The following is a 23,968-nucleotide window of genomic DNA, read 5'->3' as shown; positions in this document are numbered from 1 at the left end:
TCCTAGATCAGGAGTACTCTCCCGTGACACCCTCCGTCTTGAGGGACCCTGCACCCCACCTGTGGCTGGGTCACCCTGCCTGAGCTCAGTAGGCTTACTCTCCAGGAAGGAGCTCCTGGGCCCACTTGTCCCCTAGACCCCTGCCCTCCAGAAGGCGGGCCCCCAACATGCACGGTGAGTCCTGCAGGCTCAACCCATGTCCTGAGTCCAGGTGCAGAGCAAAAGGCACGTCATCAGGATACACCGAGGCTTCTACCCCGTGCCTGGGGAACCGGGGCCAGATGATAGCCCGTGTCATCGGCACTTACAGCCCCAAAGGACCCTTCCCTCTAGAGACCACACGTGTTCCCATCACCACCCCGGTATTGCTTTTGCTTTGTAGATGGACACTCAGCTAGAATGGTGGGTGGGGGGAGGGCATTAGCTAACAGGAAACCAGCCCAGAGCTGGGCAGTCCACACACTGGAGCTTGAGCAAAAAGCAGGACAGCCACACCATCCACCTGCAGTGCCAAGGGGTGCCACCAGCTGCCTCTCGTGTAGCCTCAGGCCCGTGACTGCATGTGCAGGACTGTGCAGGGTGGCAGGTGTGGGAACCTCGAGTGGGGCATCGGTGCTATGGTGAGGCCCCAGCACCCACATGGCAACTCCCAGAAGTTGCCTCCCCAAGGACCCACACCCGGCAGAGGGCCGCCATGTTCCCCTGACCCATGTGGCACCCCCCACGGGGCAGCGAGGGCCTGGTCTCCCCTGGAAACCAGGGAGTGACACAGGCCCCACCTCAGCATCTCAGGATGTGGGTGCAGCGCTGAGAGCCACGCGCGTGGGGGCCGTTGCCACCGCAGCCCCACCCAGCTGCCCACTCCCCAGTCACACGCAGGCCTCCCTCCTCCCATCCTCAGGCCAAGGTCCACGGCACTTCAGCCTGCAGTCGTGACCCCAACAGGTTAAGGCCACTGCACAGGGAAGAGACAGCTCACCTTCCAGAATCCTCTCTTGAGGCCATGCGACACCCTGCAATCACAACCGGGACCCAGCCTTGGGCCGCTGTGGTGACCATGACTCAAATGAATTCAAAGACGCGTGAGGCCAGGAAGACACCCTCCAGGGCCAGCAGGGACCCTCCTCACCCTGGGCACGCCAGGACTCAGTCGGAGGGCCTTACCAGCCTCCCTTTAACAACACAGTGCTAGGGAAGGAAACCGAACTCAATCTAGGCAGGACAAGTTTTCCCTGACAGTAACTGAGAACACAAGCCTGTCTAACTTGGAGATGCAGAACTCAGCCGCCACAGGCCCCCAGGCCCCTAGCAAATACACCCACAGCCGTGGCAGCCTTCCCATCTCCCATCCAAGCAGCCAAGATCTAGTCCTGCTGACAGAACACCGCCTCTCCTCTGAGGGCGTCAGAGATGAACTACCAATAAGAGAACACAGCATCTTGAGAGAATTTCAAAAAAATTTCCACTTTCATTTGAACTTCTAATTTCCCTTTAATGTGTAGACTTAACCACAAAACTGTCTTGATTTCTGTAAGAGTTGATCCCGGGAGCCACGCCCTTCCTCCTGACTCGGCAGGCTGGCTGGGTCCAGGCTGAGCCTCCTCTTCCTCAAGGGCACACAGACTCCCCATCCATCCCCAGGAGGGACGAGGCCAAGAGGCGGGGCTGCGAGGCGCCGGGGGCTGCGACACCGGGCAGGGCACGGACCTGCAGCTCAGCAATGAAGACAGAGATGGAGACGAGGAGATGCACAGACGGGAGCCTGACCCTCCGCCCTTGCCGATTTAAAACTGTTCCGACAGCAATTCACACAACCTCTGAGAGACGGTCTCCCTGCTTGTCCGCAGTGTCAGTCGGTACATCTGGAAGAGAGGACACAGCAGGTAGTGGTGGGGCGGGAGCGCTCTGGGCAGCAGACCACCTTGGGGCCAGGCCCTGCCCAGCAGCCCCCAAAGTCCCTGCTCAGCCCTTCCCTGAAGGCAGCCAGTTTGACAGACTCAAGCATCAAAGGCGCTTTCAGCTAAAATAAAAGCTTGACAGTAACAAGCACTCGTGCTTGGGGACCAACTGGAGCCTTCAAGCACAGCTGCTGGGCATCAGGACCGCACTGCTGGCGGGGCAGCAACGCTGACGGTGCCTGGACCCCGTGAGCCTGCCAGCCCACCCGGGTGTCACCCGCAAGAAATGAAGTCACGTGCACACAAAGGACGCCCGATGTTTGCAGCAGCCCCACGTCCATGGACAGGCACGCTGGACGAGATAACCATGCACCTCCCCACAGGGAGAGCCAACATATTCCACCAGGGCCGCCCACGGACACAGCAGCAACAGGTGCCTGCCGAAGCTGGGGGCCCCACACCGGGCCGCAGAGCGCTGCCTCCTGGGAGGCCAGGGCTGACGAGAGTGCCCAGGAACCTCGTGGGGCGATGGAAATGTCACGTGCACCAGCGGGTGGTGGTGGTTACGCAGGTGTACACTTCCGCGTAGCACACCGAATGACCACCCTTGGGACCTGCCTGTCTCCCTGTGTATAAACTCCACTGCAGTAACCACGTTCAGCACGTTCAGCAACATCACGGGGCTGCACCTGGGCTTGCAGGTTGGGCTCCAGACGCAGCAGGCACCCGATCTGGGCTGTCCTGGTGTGTATGATGCCAGCGCCCACGAAGTTCGCAGGGTTAGGGTCGACGTCCTCTAGGAGCGCAGAGCCAAAGCCGATAATCTGCGAAGAAAGGGGAGAAACAGGAGGCCATGGCACCAGGGCCGGCAGAGAGGAGAGTCCTCCAAGAGGGGAACACACCAATCTCCTCAGAGGGCCAGGCCACGTCCCGACCCTGGGAATGTCCATCGCAAGACCAGTACCTTGGCCTTGGTGACCTCTGTGTCCATCGGGTGCTTGGCCTTGAAGATGCTCTGCACCTCCTGCTGGGGGCTGAGGGGAGAGATCACCGCCCCGTCAGCTGTCTGCAACCCGGCCCCTGCCCACCTCTCCACCTACGGACAAGCTGCCACTCACTTGCTCAGCTGCTTCCAGCGCTGGAAGAAATCCTGAGAAGCCATTTCCGTGGGCTGAAAAAACTTGTTGAGTGTGATAGGCAGCTTCACAGACACGTTCTGAAAGGTTCCCCCGTACCTGTGAGCAACACAGAGGTCCACTGGGAGGAGTCGAATGTGCAGAAAACCTGAGACTCAGCCAGGACCAGGTCCTGAGTGCGAGACCCCTAGGGCACAGAGGGGCCACATGCAGAAGGCAGAAGGGTGGCCCGGGGCCCCAGCAAGACCGTCCATCTCCAGCACACAGTCATCAAGGGCCAAGGACGCTGGGAAACACACCCTCAGCCAACGCTGCCAGGTTGGTCACGACTACTGGGGAGAGCTGCCACCTCCCCCATCCCCAGCAGTCGATGCTCTACATTCCAAGTCAGTGTAAATTGTGTGGGTCGTTCCTCTTTCCATAAAATGACTAAAGAAAAGAGTGCCTACAGAATGAAACAAAATTCTGCACATCTATTTCCCCAGATTTTACATGGTACACTGTCTTCAGGTCTCTATGTAGTTCATATTTCAGAGCGTGCTTTTCCAAAATTTAACCTTACAAAATACCCAACAGGGCAGCCTGGTCACTCACTCTACTGGTCACTGAAAAACAGCAGGAACGAGCAAAGCAGCAGCACAAACATGCCACAGAAAGAGTCAGTCTGTGTCTGGGGAGTGTGATACGCGGAGCACACGCCCCGGTGAGGACCTGGCAGGCGCTCCTTCCCGCAGCCGACCTCCAAGCAGCAGGCCCCACGTCACAGCAGTGACAGCTACAGCCGTGTACTGTCCTGGCCTGACACCCACCTGAACTGGATGTTGAGAACTGGCGCCTCCGTGAAGTCGGACACGCACTCGATGTTGACCGCCTGCTGCACCTGTGCGCCCCCATCCACGGTTGGGTCCACGGGCTTGGTCTGCAGGCTCAGATGTGCGGGAGTCAAGGAGGCTGAGAAAATGAGGGGAATGCAGCCGAGCCCCGCGGCCAGAGGGGCACCAGGAGGGGCTCGGCAGGACAGAGCACACATCCTGCCAGAGGACAAAACCTGTACACTGTCTTTCACGGCTAGCCACAAACACTGAGCGTCAACAGTCTACATTTAAAAGGTGTTTACCTTAAAATAAAAATAGATCTTAGGAGGAGAAGGGCACAACAGAAGATGAGATGGTTGGATGGCATCACCAACTCAATGGACATGAGTTTGAACAAGCTCTGGGAGTTGGTGGGGACAGGGAAGCCTGGCGTGCTGCAGTCCATGGGGTTGCGAGAGTCAGACACAACTGAACGACTGAATTCACTGAAAAACAGATCTGATCTGAGGGGAGGAGGCTCCTGCTTCACACAGCTTCTCCAAAGAAGGTGGCGTCCTTGGCGGTCAAGTTGGACCGCCCGCCCCTCACTATCTGGGAGTCCATCCTCCCAGGACAGACCCCTGGATGGCAAGGCTGACAGATTGGAGGCGCTCACGTCCAGTCCTGCTGTCTGCCAGGGCTGTCTGCAGGTGCAGTTGGTCCCAATGCCCCAGCCCTTGCTCTGCCTGGGGACTCCTCAAGGGACAGGAGGCTGAAGCGCGCCTGCAGGCAGTTCTCAGGGTTATGGACGCACAGCCTGAGAGCAGTCAGACCCTGAAAACGCAGGACCAGCCCCAGGAGAGTCCTCTGAGTCAACCCTCCCACCCACCCTGCCTGTGGCCCGAGGGGCAACAGGACCAAGGATATTGGCCTGGAGGTCGTCAGAACAGATAAGTGTCGGAGTAAAATTCAGGAACTGTGTGGAGGTCTTGTTACCATAAAATATGAACATCCGACCTGGAAGGAAGCAGAGCAGCTTGTTCACAGGGCACATTGCAGCCCCTGAGCTGCAGGGGGAGGACAGAGTCCCCGCCCCATCCCGATGGCACCCCGAGCCCTTGGCCACAGCGTGGGGAGCCCTGTGCCATCAGAGCAGACAATGTCACACAGGCCTCCCTGAATGTCTGCACCCTTGGAATCCAGGATGGAACCTGACCTCACGTCTCCTAGAAAGCATACGCAGGTGTGCATGGCTCCCCCCCAGTGTAAAAAACACCAAGCACCTGGGTGACCCCACGACAGCCCGGAGTTAACGCCTAAGCCCAACACAAAGGAGAACACCTCCACCCGCTTCAGTGAGAAGGGTCGGGGTCCCTGCGGGGCAGACACTCTGCCTCCGCCCTGCTCACTCCCCACTAGTAGACACACTGCCTCGCCCTGCTCACTCCCCAATGCAGACACACCACCTCCACCCTGCTCACTCCCCACTCGCAGACCCACTGCCTCCGCCCTGCTCACTCCCCACTCACTCCCAGCATGCAGACACACTGCCTCCGCCCTGTTCACTCCCTGCTCCGCCTCCACCCTGCTCACTCCCCGCTGCTTCCAGGACAAGGGCTTCCAGGACAAGGCACTGCGAGGGCACCAGAAAGGGCAGTCCCAACCGTCAGTGCATGTAATTTGGGGGGTTATGGGAAAGCAAAAACAGCTTTTATAAAAAGTGTGGTAAAATATATATACCCTGTAATTTACCATCTCAACCAATTCCAGGCGCACAGCTCGGGACACTGAGACATTCACCAGGCTGTGTTACCTTCCCCACCGTCATCCCCAGAATCTGTTCATCTTTCCAAACGGACACTCCGTCCCCACTGGACACTCACTCCCCTCCCCCACGGCCCCAGCCCCTGGCCCCCCATCCACTTCCCATGTCTATGGATGAGACCCCTCCAGGGACCTCCTGTGGGGCAGTCATACAGCATCTGTCCTGTGACTGGATTACTTCTCTGAGCATCACGTCCTCAAGGGTCATCCACGCTGCAGCCTGTCAGGGTCTCCTTCCCCTTTAAGGCTGAGCAGCGTCCCCTGGTGTGGTTTACAGCCACTCATCAGGGGTGGGCACTGAGGTTCTCCACCTTTTGGCGAATACATAATGCTGCTGCGAAAGTGGGTGTGCAAGTGTCTGTTCTAGCCCTGCTTTCTTTTCACATCTTTTGGGTCAACACCCAGAAGTGGAATGGCTAGGTCACGTACATGGTGGTCCTACTTTTAACCTTGTAAGAAAGCTCCACTGTTTCCACAACAGCCGCCCCACTGACACGCCCACCAACAGCACACCAGGCTCCGGTCCCTCCTGTCGTCTGGCGCTGGTTCCCCGCTCACAGCAGCCGCTGCAGGTGTGAACGCACCTCAGTGTGGCCTCACTGAACTTCCCAGGTTGTCAACAATGCTGGGCACCTTGTCAAGCGCTTCTGGACACCTGAATGTCTTCCTCAAAGAAATGTCTACTCAAGACTTTTGCCCATTTCTTCACCTGGGTTCTTTCCCTGTTTTTGATTTGGAGTCCTTTGTATATTCTGGAAACTAGACCCTTATGAGAGAACTTTTCATTAAGGAAGTAAAACACATACCTAAATTCTGCCGAAACTCAGACTTCAGTCCAATCTGAAGCAGCTGGTTTTCAAACAACACACCGTTATTTTTACAGACAAACCTGGGGACAAGGGACAGCACGTGAGTCACTCAGTAACCCGCTGAAAATGCCAAGGTCGGCTGTGAGAAGGGGTTTACGGGACACAGAGGCTGGAAAGCCTCTCTGGGACACAAGGAAGGGGAAAAGCAGAAAACATTCCAATGAACACCACTGAAAGCACCCCCCTGGAGACAGGAGGTGAGCCGAGAGCGGTGACCACAGGGGCTGGGTCAGTCATCTGCTTTCCGTGAACGTGCTGCTCACCTGCGCATGGCTTCCCACCGACACAGGCAGAACACAGGCACCCCAGCACACACATCAGGTCGGCCCACAGGCTCGGGCACCTGACATCGGGCACAGACCTCTCACGGGGCATCTGCGGGCCTCACACACCCACGCCCACCGAGCCCGCCCGGCCCCTCCCCTGCTCCCCCGGCCCCTGCTGCTGGAAAAGCTGGACAGCTCCATGGAAAACAATGAAACCAGAACACCTTCTCACACCACACAGAAGAATAAACTCAAAATGGATTAAAGACCTAAATGTGAGACCTGAAACCATTAAACTCCTAGAAGAGAACATAGGCAGAACACTCTTTCACATAAATCACAGGAAATATTTTCCTGGATCGGCTCCTAAGGCAAAGGAAACAAATGCAAAAATAAATGGGATCTAATTAAAAGCTTTCACACAGCAAAAGAAACCATTAACAAAACCCACTGAATGGGAGAGAATACCTGCAAACAACAGAACCAACACAAGAGTAACCCTCCAAACACACAAACAGCTCATGCAGCTCAATTCAAAGAAACCAAACCACCCAATTAAAAAATGGGCAGAAGACCTGAACAGACATTTCTCCAAAGAAGACACACAGATGGCCACAGGCAGGTGAAAAGATGCTCGGCGTCACCAGCCATCAGGGAGACGGGGACCAGAACAACAATACGTGGCGCCTCGCACAGGTCAGAATAGCCGTCAGCACGGACACTAGAGACAAGTGTCCGCGAGCACAGGAAGGGAGGGCGCGCGCTGCTGCTGGGGCGTGAGCTGCTGCAGACGCGCGGCAGCGGCACCCAGGGCCCTCAGAAAACTAAAGCTGGAGCGGCCATGAAAGGGGAAGGTCAGCCGCTCAGTCGTGTCTGACTCCTTGCGACCCCATGGACTGTAGCCCGCCAGGCTCCTCTGTCCATGGGCTTCTCCAGGCAAGAATACTGGAGTGGGTAGCCATTCCCTTCTCCAGGGGATCTTTCCCACCCAGGGCAACCATACGACCCAGCAATTCCACTCTAGGGTATACATCCAAAAAGAACAAAAACACCAATTCAAAAAGATACATGTACTCCCATGTTCACTGCAGCACTGTTTACAACAGCCAAGATACAAAAACCACCCAAGTGTCCATCAATGGATGAGTGGATAAAGATGTGGGGTATATATACACACACACATACATACACACACATATACACATGACAGACTACTACTCAGCCACAGAAAAGAACGAAATTCTGTCATGTGTAACAACATGAATGGGCCGGAGGGCATTATGAAATGAATCAGAGAAAGGCAAAGACTGTGTCACCATTCACAGGTGGAATCGAAGAATGACACGAATATAACAAAGCAGAAGCGGACTCAGAGAACAAAGCAGTGGTCACCAGTGGGGAGAGAGAAGGGGAAAGGGAAGATGGGAGGGGATGGAGAGGGGCAGACTGCTGCGCACCGCACAGAAAAGCTACAAGCACACACCCTGCGCACAGGGAAACACAGCTAGTTTTCTGGAATCACCAACATGATGCTGCAAATCAGCTTAACTACATTTCAATCTAAAAAAACAAAAAACAAGAGTCTGTTTTCAGCCGGAGCCAGACAAGGAGCAGCCCTGCACAGCTGCCCGCCCCAATCACTCCCGCAGCACAGGAAGCAGGTCAGCATGAGGGGCGGGCAGAGGGCGGAGGCTGCAGACCACAGACGCCGCCACGGCCCAGGACTGAGACTGGACAGCCTCTCTGCTCTTGGGGGGGGGGGGGGGCCACACCTCTCGTCCAGACGCAAGAGTCAAGAGACAGAGGCACAAAGAGCAAGCCCAGAAGGAACAGGACCCACCAAGCAGAAAAAGCAGGGAGGGAGGGAGGCCTCAGGGAACACAGCAAAGGCAACCCCATGCAGCACTCCACCAGCCCCCATCGGGGATGCCAACACTGGACACCAGTCACACAGGTGACGACGGAGGGGGGGCGGGGGAGTGGACAGAGGCGGCACACATCCCACAGGACAAAGCAGCGACTCCAACTGAAGAGCACTTCTCAAACACCAGCTGGGCCCCTGGAGGGCAGCCACGGGCATGACTGGAGGACCGGGGCACGGTGCAGGGGAGGGGGTGAGCTACAGCGAGAGCCCAGGGCAGCCTGCTCCCTCGCCCGCCTAGAGCCCAGTTTCCTCATTAACTGGAGATGGCGAGTCCAGGGCACAGGCCCCTCAGCGTGAGGGGCTGCAGGGATGGACACTGGCTGCCGCCTGCCTGGGACACGCTCAGGAGAGGGGGGCCCATCCTCAGGACAGGCGGCAGACTACCTGGCGAAGTTGTCCTCAGAGCCGGGAGCCAGGGGCGCAACCGCAGAGGGCGAGTCTGAGAAGACGTCCACGAGCAGCCCACCGGAAGAGGGTGGGGGGCCTGCGGGGACGGGGGGTGCAGCCCCCAGACCCAGGAGGTCTGCCGACGGAGACGGTGTGGACTGGAAAACAGGGGAAGAGCAGGTCAGTGCAGAAGCTGCTGGGCACAACTTCAGACAACCCAAGTGCCTGCAGCCTCACCACCCGCAGCACCAAAAAGAAACGTCTGGTTTCAGAAACACGGCTGTGCACATTACTGTCAAGCACCTAAAAAAGTCTCAGGAGGTGAAATGACTAAGCCAGCACCTTGTTAGCAGGCAGCCTCAATCATCTCTAAGTCCTACTACTGTGTTACAGAGAAAAGGTAGATAAAAGTTCTGCAGAATACATTTTTTTTTTAGCTGCTTTGTTGTTTTGTCTTTTTAAGTTTTGACTCGAGGCAAAAGACAAAGAACCAAGTCCTTCCAACGCCCCTCTCAAACCACAGGAGATGCAGTGCGCAGCTCGTCACAGACACTCACGCGTCTCCCCGCATAGAGATGGCACTGCCCACGTGTGGGCACACAAGTTCCAGAAGCCCGACTTATGATCCTGAGGATCATGCTGAAGCAAGAACCCAGCCTGTGAGAACTCGCCTGGACCCTCCTGCAGGCCAGTGTTCACTTAAAACCCCCGAGTCCCTCCTGGAGTCACTGCGTCCCTGCCGTGAGCACTGTGCTGGTTCTGCAGAGCTCACCTTTCCGAGAGCCACCCTTCCTCTACCCAGCACGCGGACGCACCCAACCAAGGCAACAGCCCGTCTGCCCTCAGGTTATGCTGAGGACTCACACGTGGGAATCATTCGCAGTAGCTGTTCAGTCACTAAGTCGTGTCTGACTCTGTAAGACTGCACAGACTGCAGCACACCAGGCCTCCCTGTCCATCACCAACTCCTGGAGTTTACTCAAACTCATGTCCATTGAGTCGGTGATGCCATCCAACCATCTCATTCTCTGTTGTCCCCTTCTCCTCCTGCCTTCAATCTTTCCCAGCTCCAGGATCTTTTCCAATGAGTCAGTTCTTCGTATCAGGTGGCCAAAGTATTGGAGTTTTCATGTCAGCATCAGTCCTTCCAATGAACACCCAGGACTGATTTCCTTTAGGATGGACTGATTTGATCTCCGTGCAGTCCAAGGGACTCTCAAGAGTCTTCTCCAACACCACAGTTCAAAAGCATCAATTCTTTGAAGCTCAGCCTTCTTTCTTTACGGTCCAACTCTCACATCTGTACATGACTACTGGAAAAACCATAACCTTGACTGTACAGAACTTTGTTGGCAAACTCATGTCTCTGTTTTTTAATATACTATCTAGGTTTGTCACAGCTTTTCTTCCAAGGAACAACTGTCTTAGTTTCATGGCTGCAGTCACCATCTGCAGTGATTTGAGAGCCCAAGAAAATAAAATCTGTCAGTGCTTCCACTTTTCCCCATTCTACTTGCCAAGAAGTGATGGGACCAGAGAATCCCATCAACAGAGGAGCTTGACGGGTGAGAGCCCAAAGGGTCATGGAAAGTTGGACACAACTGAAGCAACTCAGCATGCACACAGGATGGGACCAAACACCATCATCTTAGTTTTTGAATGTTGAGCTTTAAGCCAGCATTTCCCACTCCCCTCTTTAACTCTCATCAAGAGGCTCTTTAGTTCCTCTTCACTTTCTGCCATTAGGGTGGTATCATCTGCTTATCTGAGGTTGTTGATATTTCTCCCAGCAATCTTGATTCTAGTTTGTAATTCAACCAGCTCAGCATTTCACATGATGTACTCTGCATAGAAGTTAAATAAGCAAGGTGACAATATACAGCTTTTCCCAATTTGGAACCAGTTCATTGTTCCATGTCCAGTTCTGACTACTGCTTCTTGACCTGTACACAGGTTTCTCAGAAGACAGGTAAGGTGGTCTGGTACTCCCATCTCCTTAAGGAATTTTCCATAGTCTGTTGTCATCCACACAAAGGCTTAGTGCAGTCAATGATGCAGCAGTAGATGTTTTTCTGGAATTCCCTTGCTTTCTCAATGATCAAATTTTGGCAATTTGATCTCTGGTTCCTCTGCCATTTCTAAATCCAGTTTCTACATCTTGAAGTGCTCGGTTCACATACTGCTGAAGCCAACCTTGAAGAATTTTGAAAACTACCTTGCTAGCATGTGAAATGAGGACTGAAATGAGGACAATTGTGAGGCAGTTTGAACATTCTTTGGCACAGAGCTTCTTAGGGACTGGAATAAAAACTCACCTTTTCCAGTCCTATGGCCACTGCTGAATTTTCCAAACTTGCTGGCATACGGAGTGCAGCGCTTTAACAGCATAATCTTTCAGGATTCAAAGCAGCTCAGCTGGAACTCCATGACCTCCACTAGCTTTGTTCACAGAAATGCTTCCTGAAGCCCACTTGACTTCACACCCCAGGACGTCCAGCTCTGGGTGACATCCTGGATGAAACCACGACCTCAGCACAAGTCACTACTCATCTCCCTGTAATATGCAGAGCACTGCACTGCATTTCTTAAACAACTACATGTGGAGGCAGATGATCTCATGTATGGATTCCACATGAAGACAAGGAAGCATCACAGAATACATGTGTGCAGAGAGGCTGTGGGTCTGGGAGGCCTGAGAACTCACAGGAGGCAGTGCACTAAGGTCCAGCCACAGCAGGAAGCGGGCTAGCAGACAGGGTGGCGCCAGGCGCAGAAAAGGCCAGGCTGGAATCCCCAGGAGAAGGGAGGGCCCAGAGGGCCGGTGGGGAAGGATCAGCAGAAGCTTTGGTGCGCCTGGGGAGTCTGGGGGACAAGTCACAGGCAACCCCGTCCACCAGCCAGGTCACTATGGTTTCTGGGAGCCTGCCCACCAGCTCAGGGCTGCTCCTAGGGGCCCTGAGCCCCTGTGGACCCCACCACCTGCTGCAAGACATCTATCACTGGTTCCTGAAGAAGTTCAAATGCTTTCTAAGGTAGAAAAACCCTTTTGTACCACTAAGTCAAATGTGAACACACAAAAGCTAGGCGGTTCCTTGGGGAGATCCCCCAGGATGCCAGCTCCCTTCCCAGACCCCTCGCAGGGCCTCCACCTGGCAACACTGGAGTCACTCCTCTACACCATCTGGTCCTCTTCTCAGGATGTGAGGAGGCCCTCCCCAGGGAGCTGGCCTGGTGCACAGTCTGCACAGGTTACACTGCTCAAAGTGCTGCAGACCATGGGGTAGGGGGCAGCTCTGGGCTCCCCCGCCAGCCCAAAGCCCAGGGGACAGGCAGCCTACAGACACCCCCACAGATGCACAGACAAGGATCCTGGGGCCACAGGAGCCGAGCCCCCAGGACAGTCCCATAGAAAACCACCTCCAGGCGGGACATGCAACCCTAAGTCAAAGGGGTTCTGCCAATGCTACACAGAAGTGAAAGGCATCACAGGTTCCCAATAAAACCCAGACATCTCAGTGTCACTTCAAGGCAGGGCCTCCCCTCTGAGTTTGGAGGCAGAAGCCCTAGGACGAGAACCCCACTCAGGAGAGACCCTGGCCCTTCCCTGCCCTCCTGCCTCACCTCTCCCACCCCCATCAGACCACCTGAGCCCTGGGGACAAATAAGAACTCACGTCCCCAGCACCACCATGGGTGCCTCTGCAGAGCCGGCATCAGGGCTCAGGTGCGAAGTCCTAACTGTGATGGGCCCCAAGCCAGGGGCCAGGCGTGAGCACAGGCTTCAAGGCAGGCCCGGGGTCAGGTGAGCACCCCCCTACGCAGAGCGCCAGGGCTCACAAACAAAAATCCTGGAGCCACACACAAGCAAACCACCCGGGCCCAGGCTGTCCACTTGTGGGCACGGGGCACCTCCACCCCGGGCACGTCCTCACAGAGGCTGCCGGACGGTGTGAGTGGCTGGCCACATCGCTGCACCAGCATCCAGGGTGGGGCCTGCTCTCCAGGCTGCCTCCCGACGTGGCAGCCACAAAGCCCGCGGTGGTCGGCAGCACCCCCCAGTGGGGACGAGAGAGGAAACACAACTCTCAAAACGGCGTCGTCGGCAACAGACGTCAGAGGGCATGTTCTCAGGGCACTTGTGTGAACAGGGCGCTCACTCTAACACGCTCACTACTGGACCCCAGGATGTGGGGGCACTGGAAACCAGCCCGGGGAGGCAGGAGAGCCCCCCACGCAGCCGTCACACAAGAATGACCACATTTTCCAAATCCAAAGCCAAGAAGAGACATGGGAGCTGACCGTGGACCCCAGATGACCATCTGACAGTCTAACGACAGACACTGCGTCTGGGTCAGCCCACCCAGGACACCATCCGGGGTCCTGAACCTCGGTACCAGGCACCCTGGAGCTCGGGCAGGCAGGGCCTTCGGGAGGGACCCACCACAGCGCTGGTGCTGGCCGGGGCGGGCTCGGGGCCCCCGTTGACATCGGCACTCCTCTCCCGCTTGGCCTCCTCCAGGTCGGTCACGGTGCTCGGGCCCTTCTTCTTCTTGAGCTTGGCCAGGATGGAGGACTCGCGCTCTGGAAAGGGGGGCATCTCCTCCAGGACAGTCGCCTGGTGGGAAAGGAGCCCAGGTCAGCACAGCACAAAGCCCCACGACCTCCAGCCCCCACCCAGGGTGGCCAGGGGGCGGCGGGGATGGGGGTGACGGGGCGGGGGACAGGAGGGACAGGACGGCCCAGGGACAGGGGGACGGCGGGGAGAGGGGGAATGGCAGGCACCGGCGGCCTGGGGACAGGAGGGGGACAGGGGGAAGTGGGGGGGACGGGGGGGACCGGGCGGCCTGGGGACAGGAGCGGGGACAGGGGGAAGTGGGGGGGACAGGGGACCGGCGGCGGGGCATGGGGGGTACGGGGGAGTGGGGGGACGGGGGGATGGGGACAGGGGGGATGGGGAGGGGGCTGGGGACAGGAGGGGGACAGGGGGAAGTGGGGGGGACAGGGAGGACCGGGCGGCCTGGGGATGGGGGGGTACAGGAAGAGTGGGGGGGACGGGGGGGATGGGGGGAAGCGGGGGGGGATGGGGGGGACAGGGGGGATGGCAGGGACCGGGCGGCCTGGAGACGGGGGGACGGGGGTACAGGGCGGCCCGGGGACAGGAGGGAATGGGGGGGATGGGAGGGACGGGGAGATGGAGGGGACCGGGCGGCCCGGGGACGGGGGGTGCCAGGCAGCCGGGGGACAGGAGGGAGTGGGGGGATGGGGGGACAGGGGGGACGGGGGGACAGGGCGGCCTGGGGACGGGGGGACGGGGGGACCGGGCCGCCCGGGGTGGGGCGCACCAGGATGTCGGTGCTGGCAACGGTGCTGAGCCGCAGGTACTCGACGGCGCGCTGCTGCAGCTCCACATCAGCGTTCCTCAGCTGGCTGTCGCTGCGCAGCACGTCCTGGATGGTGCCCTTCACCTCCGGGAAGAGGTTCACAAACTTGATGTAGGTGGACAGGAGAAGCGCCCGGGTGGGCACGCTGCACAGGTGGAACTTGGAGTGCAGAAGGTGGAACTGGGTCAGGGGGCTGTGGGGTGGAGGGGACACACGGGGCACAGGTCACCTCTCTGTCGCACGCTGCACGGGGCCTGCCCTGCCGGAGCCCCCGGGATGGCTGAGCAGGGAGCAATGAGGAGCCCCACCCTCGCCAGGGCCTACACCTGTCCAGCTCCAGGCCAAGTACAGGCTCCCCCGAGATAGCGTTGGCCCCCAGCCACACCTCCTTTCCCTCAGAATCCCCATGATCTGCACCGTTGTCCTGACGGACATGCCTTCACTCTTGGCTGTCCCAGGACTTCGTCATATCAGCTGGCCTCAAGCAGGCCGTCAGATGAGAGCTGGGGCACAGGACTAGCACCTGGCCCCGGGGCTCTGGCCCCGGGCGACTCACCTGGACCTCGGGTCTCCTGCTATCAAGTTCCCAAACTCCCCAAGGATGTAGCCGCCAACTTTGACCAGGTTCTCGTGGCACGCCGGGGCCTGCAGAGCCTGCAGAGGAGCAGCCCGTGAACCCAGCGCCCCAGAGCTCACGCTCAGGTGGAGGTGGCACAGGTTCGGCCTCCGGAGAAAGCGGCGGAGCAGCGTGAAGAGCCAGGAGTGCGGCCCAGGGGCCTCCCCGGGGAGCCCGCGCTGCCACAGTCCCCAGAGCCTCCTGAGCCCTCCACACTCTTTCCAACCACACTGCCCACCCTGTGCCCCCTCCTGGCCACATCAGCAGAGGGGTCAGTAGCAGGGGAGCCCCAGGAACAGGTCCATGGTCGATCCCACCCCTTCAACAAGAGCTGCTCCCAAAAATTACAGTTCAGACCCTGGACAGGGGCAGGGGCACATGGAGGCCAGCCGGAGCCCCCTGCCCTGGGCACCTTGCCCAGGCAGCCTCTGACCGACCAGAGCACCTCACCCGGGGCAGCCATGTGGAAATCAGGGAGACATGGCACTGGGACAGCAGTGGTGGTGGACGTGGGCCCAGAGCTGGCAGGGAAGCAGGGAGGCCTGCGCACCTCAAACACAGTCTTGGCGGCGTAACCCTGCACGTCGTCCCGGTTGATGACGATCTGTATGACGCGATACCACACCTCTTCACTCACATAGTCACCAGCAATGCGGATCAGGTTCAGGATGGTGTCCACGTACCACGTGTAGTCCACGGCGTACTTCTCTGCCAGAATGGCCACCTTCAGCACCTGCAGGGCACGGCCGCCGAGGAAGGGACTCAGAAGATCTGAACCCGCGCCAGAGCACCCCCTAGCTTCTCAAAGGAATAGCCCAAGTTTAAGGTTCCAGGATAGACGCGGAAGAGCACGCTAAGTAGAACAAGGGAGAAGGAATTCTGCAAGAGGCACAGTGGACCCGCCCACCCCACCCGCACTCAGTCTCGCCCACGCCCAGGAAGCCACGCCCACGCCTAGGAAGCCCCGCTGGAAAAGTGCTCGGTTAGTCACTGGCTCCTGCTCCAACCAGCCCTACTCACTTGTTCCCTATTCTCTGCTGCCCCGGGGTGCCTGCTCCGGGCTGTGGGAAGAAGCAAGCCCCTTGCCTCCCCAGGCACAGCCTCCGCTTGCACGGAGCCGCCCTGGGCAGCATCCACCAGGGACCCAGAGCCCAGCCCTCTGGCGGCGGCAGCCCTCACGCTCACCTTGCCCCTGGGCTGAACTCCCAACCACGCCCCAGCACCCTGTCCACCTGCTCTGTACCTTCTCTGGCCTCCACATCGACCCTCCATAATGACCCCAGAGGTCATCCTGGAACACCCGCCTTGTCACTGCCCTCGGCTTCAAGTCCTTCGAGCCCAGAGCTGCCCCTAAAGCTGGACACTGGAGGCCCCTCACCGCCACGCTGGCCCAAGTGCCTGGTATGCCCCTAACCCTCTCCCTCCGTGCTAAGCCCCCTGCATCCGAGGCCACTGCAGGGGAGGGGGAAGAATTAGGATCAGGGCCTCCGAAGAGTGACTCTAAAAAACTGGACCTCTACTGAAAACACTGATAAAAAAGCTGAATGAAGCACAGCACACTCATCCAGCCTGTAGCAGACCCTGTGAAGAAACACTTCAGCTCAGATGCAAGCGCAGAGGCCCTGATGACAGAGGCCGCAAGACTCACAATCTCTTCTCGGATGGAGTAGTCCGCCGTCTCCAGGTAGCTCAGCATCTCAGCCACAATCTGCTGGGCATTGCTGCGGTCGCACATGGCATAGAGGAGGTCCACAGCCCGCTGCCGCACGCTCACATCCCGCTCCGTCTGGGGGTGAGCAGAGGGGCAGCAGCATGAGGGGCGCTGGGCTGGGGTGGGGGGGCTCCCTTGTCCCAGTGCCCCCTTGGAGCTCACCCCCCTCACCATCCAAGCCCAGCGTCCTGCAGAGCCCTAGCCCCACGCATCAACCACTGTCCCCTGGCTCCTGCTCTCAGACAGACCAGCTCATGTTCTGTCCCTGGGGGCAGAGGGGGGTCAAAGGCCACCCACTGTGTGGTCACAGACTGGCCCCTTCTGCGTCACCTGGGAGCCTGTCACCGTGCCGACTCCCGGCCCCACCCCAGACCCTGAGAAATGAAGGCGCAGATGCTCCACGGCACCAGAAGGAGGAGAGGTGCTGCTGAGAGCCCGCCACCGCGCACAAGGGCGTCTTTCTGATCCAGGCGATGCCTGGAAGAGATGCCACAACCACCCAGGAGGAATTCAAAACGCCAGAAAGCAAATTCCAAACCTTTGTAAGCCCTCACATTAAAAACTCACACCAAAAATGTCTATTAAGTACACGTAAACCCAAAGGAACAGGGTCAGACCTATTCTCAGCTCTAGCGCAGGACCCGGGCAGTGGTTTGTAACTTCCCTGCCTGCCTTCGGTTTTCTAACGTGCACGACCAGCTGTGTCTGACCCTGAAGAACAAACCCTCATAAAAGCAGAATATCCTGCTCTGGAATTTGAATTCCCTGGGAAAGCAAATATTCTTTGGCAAAGAGGGAGTTTTCTTGCAGACATGGACAAAATATCTTATCCTTCCACCAAAAAGAACAGTTTCACTGATCTCAACTTTTATTGCAGGTCTGCTCACATGCCAGACCCAGCGGGAGCGGCCTATGTGGGCATAGTCTCTGGGGGGCAGAGCGCAGAGCCACCCAGGAACCCACGCATCCGAGCAGACCGCCCTGAGCTGAGCATGCGGGACCCCAGAACCACCAGTAGCTCCCACCCAGCCTGAGAGATACAGAACAGAGTGCGCTTGCCTTCAGGGCGTTGATGACCGTCTCAATGTGCGTCTTCACGGCCTCGTGGGAGAACTCGGAGCTGGCCAGTGTGCACATGCTCTCCAGGGCCAGGTAGCGCAGGTTGGTCTCCCGGTGCTGCAGGAACTGGCCCAGCTGGTTACAGGCCCGGACCAGCAGGTTCGGCTCGCTGCACAGACGGGAGAGGCAGGTGGGCAGGGGTCCCCCGCTCAGCCGGGGCCGCCATGGTAGCCACCACGGCCTCCCAGGACATGAGGCCTGACGCTCACTTTGGTTAGTACCACACAAGGGCCCCCAGAGCATCCACGGGGGTCCAGAGGGCCAGGGGCAGCCAGGAACCTGAGCCTCCACACCAAACTGGCCAGGGGACCCCAGTTTTCATCATGCCTTGACCAGAGGGTGACACGCTCAGCCAGAGAGCCCGCCTGGCCAACAGGAGGACGAAAGCCCCGACTGGAGAAGGTAAACGCAGGTGGAGACGGTACACAGAGGTCACCAGTGTTCAAGCACCAGCTCCATGCACCCTGGGGGGGTGGGGGGGTCTTTGATCGCTTTTCACTCTGTCCTCGTGACGTCTGTGCCCTTCAGACATAGCCAAGACTGGAAAACTCCCCGGTGGGGGAGCTTGTTAACAGCGCCCAGCCCTGTGGAAGCACGGCACTCAGGTGGGTGCACCTGCTGGGACCTGGAAGCACCCCCACCCCACCCCACATGGCTTCCACACGCCTTCCTCACACACATCTTCCACACACAACCTCGACCCACACAGCCCGCGGGACACACGCTCACGCCGCATTCCTGGGTGGCCCTGGGAGCGGCTGGCCAGGTGGGACGCCCAGGAGGAGGGGGAGCCCCCTGGGGAGGCGAGACCACGGCACCCAGCTGTGTGCGGAGGGCTAAGGCAGAGCACGCGCCGGCCCACCTGTCGTGGTGGATGACCAGGCTGATGGCCTCGAAGAGCACGGCGTTCTTGGCGTTGGAGTGCTGCACCTTCTTGGACTTAGGCGGCTCCTGGGCTTTGTTGAGAATCGCCTCCAGGCACTCGGTCAGGCGGCCACGTACTGCAGGATCTTCTGGGCAAAACAGACAGCCATTGGCCGGCTCCCCGCGGCTCGCCCTGCCCCAGCCCGGTAAGGTAACCCTCGCCTCACACCTGATGACAGAAGGCGAGGATCCTGACTCAAACCCTGAGGCTGCTTAAGTAAGAGGATTTGATGGCCAGGGTGACTACGTGTATGTTTTAACACAAGTAACAGACACAAGTGTTTGCTGAAATATAGATTATATAAGTTGAGGAAAATAAAACCTCAGAGACATGGACAAAACACCTAATATGAAAGTTTGGCAGGGGGTGGGGGGGAATGAAAGGTTTTTTCCCCACTACCTGCTATTAACAAAAGAAACAGAGAAAACATATGAAGAGCAACAAAAAAAAAAGGAAAATTTTAAAATTCTAGTCAAACCAGACCAAGAAAGACCAAGAAAGTAATAAAAATATCAGAACTCCAGAAACAACCATCATACTGCATCTAAAGCACCTGTTTAACCACCACTCAGGGGAGGCGGGCCCCCAGGCACCTGGGCAGGGGGATGGCAGGGTCCCCGAAGCCGCCCAGGGCAGAGGCAGCGCTGAAAGGAGGAGGCAACAGTGAGATTCACCCCTAGGGGCTCGGAGTCGCCCCAGTCTGGGAGTAAGAAGGCAGTGGCCAGTTCCACCGAGAGAACTACTGCCCTGCTGCTGGGGAGGGCCGCCAGCAGGAGAGGTGAGGCCTCATGGGGCCCCGAGCCTGCTCAGCTCTGCTTCAGGATGAGCAGCTCACACTTTAGTATAAAAAACGCTCAGGACACGAAGTGACTTGAATTTAACAGACATACGCTGTACAAAAGCAAATGAAGACTAAAGTGAGAAGGTTACAAGCCATCTTTGTAGAAGGCAATTGGGAAGTGTGGAACAGGAATTCTCATGAGCATTGTCAAACCAGTGATTCTAGTTACTTGCCATATTTTAGAATAAAACAAACATAACAATATCCTTGACACAAACTTTTAACAATTTTGGATGTGAAGTTTCAACCGGTTTCAAGAATTATTTTAAAAGACTGTTTCAAAAACCCACAGGGATCTGACCCTACATGTACATAATACACAGAAGCAGAGCTCATCCTAGTCGTGACAAAGTGAGTGTCCTCGACTAGCTGCTCCGGGAAAGCCCAGAGCTGTGAGAGCAGCAGAGAGACCCAGGGAGCCGGCACCGGCACCAGGAGAGCGAGAGGTGGCTTGTCAACAAGAGTGCGTGTGCGTGCATGCTCAGTCGCTCAAGACGAGACCTCACCCTCAAGGCTGCAGAGGCCCTCCCCCAGGCTCTGCGCTCGGCTGTTACCTGGGGGTGGGTAGCACTGCAGGAGCCGCAGGAGCTTGACGGACAGCCAGGGGGCAGGGACAAAATAGTAGGTGTAATCCTGAAGGTCTGTGGAGGCCGACGTCACGATCTGCGAGGGAGCACAGGGAGATGGGGGGCGGTGGCTGGCGTACCCAAGAGCCCCACGCTGTGTGCTGAGAACAGACACGCCTGTCCAGGTCTGAGGGACAGGAGCACAGCCCCCCAGGCCCAGAAGAGCCACTGCACAAGGACACCCCCACCCCGAGGGACACAGACCTGCGGGTAGGCAGCACTTGACAGTGGCCCCACCCTCAGGACCCAGGTCTCCAGAGCCCGGGTGGGGAGCCCCGTCTTTCCCGCCTGGCCTCACGCTCCACCGTCCTCAGGCAGGCCCGAGAGCACACGGCCTCCACTCACACCCCACCACTCACACCACAGGGTCTAGGCAGACGACACACCCGCACCCCCTCGCACGCGGAGACAGCACACACCCACAAACCCACAGCCTGCGCCTCCCCACACCCCATGGCTGGGGCTTACTGCGGCTCCCCTCACAAAGCTCGGCTGTGACACTAGGTCGCCTGAAACGGGTGCGTCCAGGCCACGCAGAGCAGTGGGGAGCCCAGCAGAAGCAGCCGGGGGTGCAGACACACGGAGTGGACCAACCACGCCAGAGCACACCACCACGGGGACACAGCCAGCCACCCAAGGGTGCCTTTCCAATGCCCCTCAGGCAGCTAAACCAGGCTCAGAGTTAAACTTAGAGCATTAAATGCACATACTTGAAACAAACACAAAACAAAAGTATTGAAGAATTAATCTCAAGGGTTTGGAAGAGACTAGCAAATTAGCCCAAAGACAGTAGAGAAAAGAAAACAATAAAGATACAAGCAGAGAGTAATAAGGTACAAAAATCAAAACAGGACCAACAAAGTCAAAAGAAATTCTTACATACTTGATGAGATAAATCAAGCAAAACAAAAGGGCAAACATCCAACAACAAAATGAAGAAGGGAGACCACAGCGCAGGGCCAACAGAGTAACTTTCTACCAATACACCTGAACATTTATATGAGTTAGCAAACGATTAAGAAAAGGCCACTTAACAAAACTGATAAAAGAAAATCTGAAGCCTCACTACTTAATAAACTGAAATCATAATTAGCAGTCGCCCCACAAAAAAAAACCCTAAGTTCACATGGCTTTACCAGCTAATAATAAAATTGTTAGCAAAGATATAAAAGGGAATTTCCTTAATGTGGCAAAGGACAAGGACATGGGACAAAACCTGCCAATGTCATACTTAACAGCAAAACATCAAAGGCCTTCCCTTCAATGTAGAAAAATGCACCAATCACCTTTCACTTTCAACACTGCAGGGGAGGTCCAGATTGGAGCAGTAAAGCAGAAAGTACAAACGAATATGGACTGGGAAAGGAAAAAAGCTGTCATTGTCCACAGAACACGTGACGGAATACAAAGAAGACCCAAAGCAATCTACATACAAACTGCCAGGTCTGATAAGTGAGTTTGGCAAAGCTGCCAACATCAAGAGCAGCATTCAAAGTCCATCTGCACAAACCAGCACAGACGTTTATAAAAGATAACGTTTTTAAGGTATCACTGAGAAGTGTTTTTAAAATAAAAGTATATAAAGACAGCTTAAACAAAAAAGAACCTCTACTTGAAAACTTATGAAACATATTTGACAGAAACTAAAGACTAAGTAAATGGAGAGATACACCATGGCTGTAGACTCAAAACCTTAATACTGCAAAGATCTGAATTCTCCTGAAACTGGCCTACAGATAAAGGGAGCCCCGGCAGGACTCTGGGGGCGGGGGACACTGTTGCCACTGGACAGCAAATTAACCCGAAGCCACGCTGCTGGCACCAGGATGCACAGACAGCGGCGGGCGTCTGCTGAGGGCAGGTCACTGTAGTTTAAAACAGGGTCTGGGTGGAGGAAGGCGCCTTCACAGCGGTGCTGGGACCACGACGTGACTCAGCGCACAGTGACGCCGGCTCAGCTGGACTGTCAACCTACAATGAGCTCTCAGAAGAGCGGCAGACCACACATTTGGGGACACGAAGGCATTAATCCCAGAGGAAAGGATCAGGGAGCCGGACTATATTAAAACGTGGGGTTTCTGATCACAGAAGACTTCACCAGAGAGTGAGGTGGCAAGGTGCAGAGCAGGACGAGATTTTTAAACAGAGTGGGCTGAACCACATAAAGTTGCTGGCATTTTTGTAGATCAGTAATGGGTAAATGTTGGAAACTTTGTTTGGTTTAACCCAATCTAACCAACAAAGTGTTCATATCTAAAAAAATACGAAGAGGAGGTTTCTGTGGCAGTCCACACTTCCACTGCAGAGGGAGTGGGTTCAACCCTGGTCAGGGAACTAAGATCCCACATGCCGGGAGGCGCTTTAGTTGCTAAGTCATGTCTGACTCTTGGGACCCAATGGACTGTAGCCTGCCAGGCTCCACTGATCATGGGGTTTCCCAGGTAAGAATACTGGAGTGGGTTGCCATTTCCTTCTCCATGCCAAGAGGTACTGCCAAAGAAATAAATAAGAGTTTTTACAACAACAAAAAAGATGACATCATGGAAAAATGGGTGAAAAACTGAACAGGCTCTTCACAAAAGAAGGTATTCAAAATGCCAATAAAGGGTTTCCCTGGTGGTCCAGCTGGGATGCCATGGTCCCAAAGCAGGGGACACAGGTTCAACCCCTGGTCAGGGAACTAAGATCCCACTTACTGCATGGTGTGGCCAAAATAAATAAAAGGATGTTATCTTGAGAAAAAGTTTTTTTAAAAGCCAGTAAACACGCCAAGCTGCCCCAGCTCATGGGTGATCGAGAAAATGCAGACTAGGTGAGAAAGCAACAGGACCAAGTGCCCAGAAGGGTTAAGGCCCAGAGGCTGCAGGCCGGGGAGGCGGCCGAGGACCCAGCGCCTCCCGAGGGGACAGCCGAGCGCTGGGCAAGGCAAGGCACAGACAGGTGAACACGCTGCCTGGCAACACGCGTCAACCATCAGCAGCAGAAACCGCTCCATGACTTCACGACCCTGATGATCAGAGTGAGCCGGTCACAGAGCGACTGGTGCTACGCGCCCTCGTTAGCAGCGGCCGCTGGGGGCAGGGCTCTGCCCTGCACGCTTGCTGCGCCAACAGGACACTTCTGACACAGGGTCAGAGAAAAGCCCACCCGTCACTAACCGAGACCCACGTGCACCGCCGAATCACAGACTGCCCAAAGGCCATGCCTACTGGACAGGACACACGTCAGGTACATAAAGTGACAAAGACCAAACCCACCGTGAGCTCCCTTCCCCTCCGCAGACTTACTCTGCTTAACCTGGATACGGCCAGAGACACAGAGGTCTTGAACTCTTCCGGATTCTTCTGCGCCAAGGTGGTGATGAGGCTGGTGGCGGCAGTTACCACACCCTGAGGGGACACACACACATTCAGACGCCCACCAGAGGACCTGCCTCTCGTCTTAAACTCATCTCCTAAACAACTCAGACCAACAACCGGAGACCCCGACGCCACCGTGGGGCCACTCCCATCAGCCCTCGATGTTTCGAGAAAGCGAGGTGCACACGTCGGGTGCCTTGCTTACCCCTCTCTCTTCAAACCTGGAGACCCGGCAGGCTTCAACCCAGAGCCGTGCCTCAGCGAGGCAGCGCGGGGCAGCAGCCCCAGGCCCC

The 23,968-nt window shown here is 56.8% G+C and overlaps 1 protein-coding gene across 4 annotated transcripts in view; it reads right to left on the bottom strand.

Annotated features, from left to right (window-relative positions):
- Positions 1-1,471: 1,471 nt before the first annotated feature.
- The window catches only part of AP2A2 (adaptor related protein complex 2 subunit alpha 2), a 73,936-nt gene continuing 51,439 nt past the window's right edge, over positions 1,472-23,968 (bottom strand). The window contains exons 6-22 of one of the 4 annotated variants that reach the window (XM_043451432.1): positions 23,604-23,705; positions 20,245-20,353; positions 18,787-18,937; positions 17,865-18,033; positions 16,743-16,880; positions 15,645-15,827; positions 15,035-15,132; positions 14,440-14,671; positions 13,539-13,712; positions 9,096-9,256; positions 6,459-6,541; positions 4,756-4,845; positions 3,844-3,967; positions 3,017-3,133; positions 2,863-2,932; positions 2,588-2,722; positions 1,472-1,862 (exon numbers count right to left, since the gene is read on the bottom strand). In XM_043451432.1, coding sequence (XP_043307367.1) covers positions 1,785-1,862; positions 2,588-2,722; positions 2,863-2,932; positions 3,017-3,133; positions 3,844-3,967; positions 4,756-4,845; positions 6,459-6,541; positions 9,096-9,256; positions 13,539-13,712; positions 14,440-14,671; positions 15,035-15,132; positions 15,645-15,827; positions 16,743-16,880; positions 17,865-18,033; positions 18,787-18,937; positions 20,245-20,353; positions 23,604-23,705 — 2,214 coding nt within the window. In that variant the 3' untranslated portion in view covers positions 1,472-1,784. Of the gene's footprint in view, positions 1,863-2,516; positions 2,723-2,862; positions 2,933-3,016; positions 3,134-3,843; positions 3,968-4,755; positions 4,846-6,458; positions 6,542-9,095; positions 9,257-13,538; positions 13,713-14,439; positions 14,672-15,034; positions 15,133-15,644; positions 15,828-16,742; positions 16,881-17,864; positions 18,034-18,786; positions 18,938-20,244; positions 20,354-23,603; positions 23,706-23,968 lie in introns of all 4 variants that reach the window. The other 3 variants (XM_043451433.1, XM_043451430.1, XM_043451431.1) reach the window with 3 other exon arrangements.

This window comes from Cervus canadensis, chromosome 29 (genome assembly GCF_019320065.1).
Source record: "Cervus canadensis isolate Bull #8, Minnesota chromosome 29, ASM1932006v1, whole genome shotgun sequence".
Lineage (NCBI taxonomy): Eukaryota > Metazoa > Chordata > Mammalia > Artiodactyla > Cervidae > Cervus > Cervus canadensis.
Note: the sequence above shows the minus strand (reverse complement) of the source record. Positions and strands in the feature narration are given on the sequence as shown.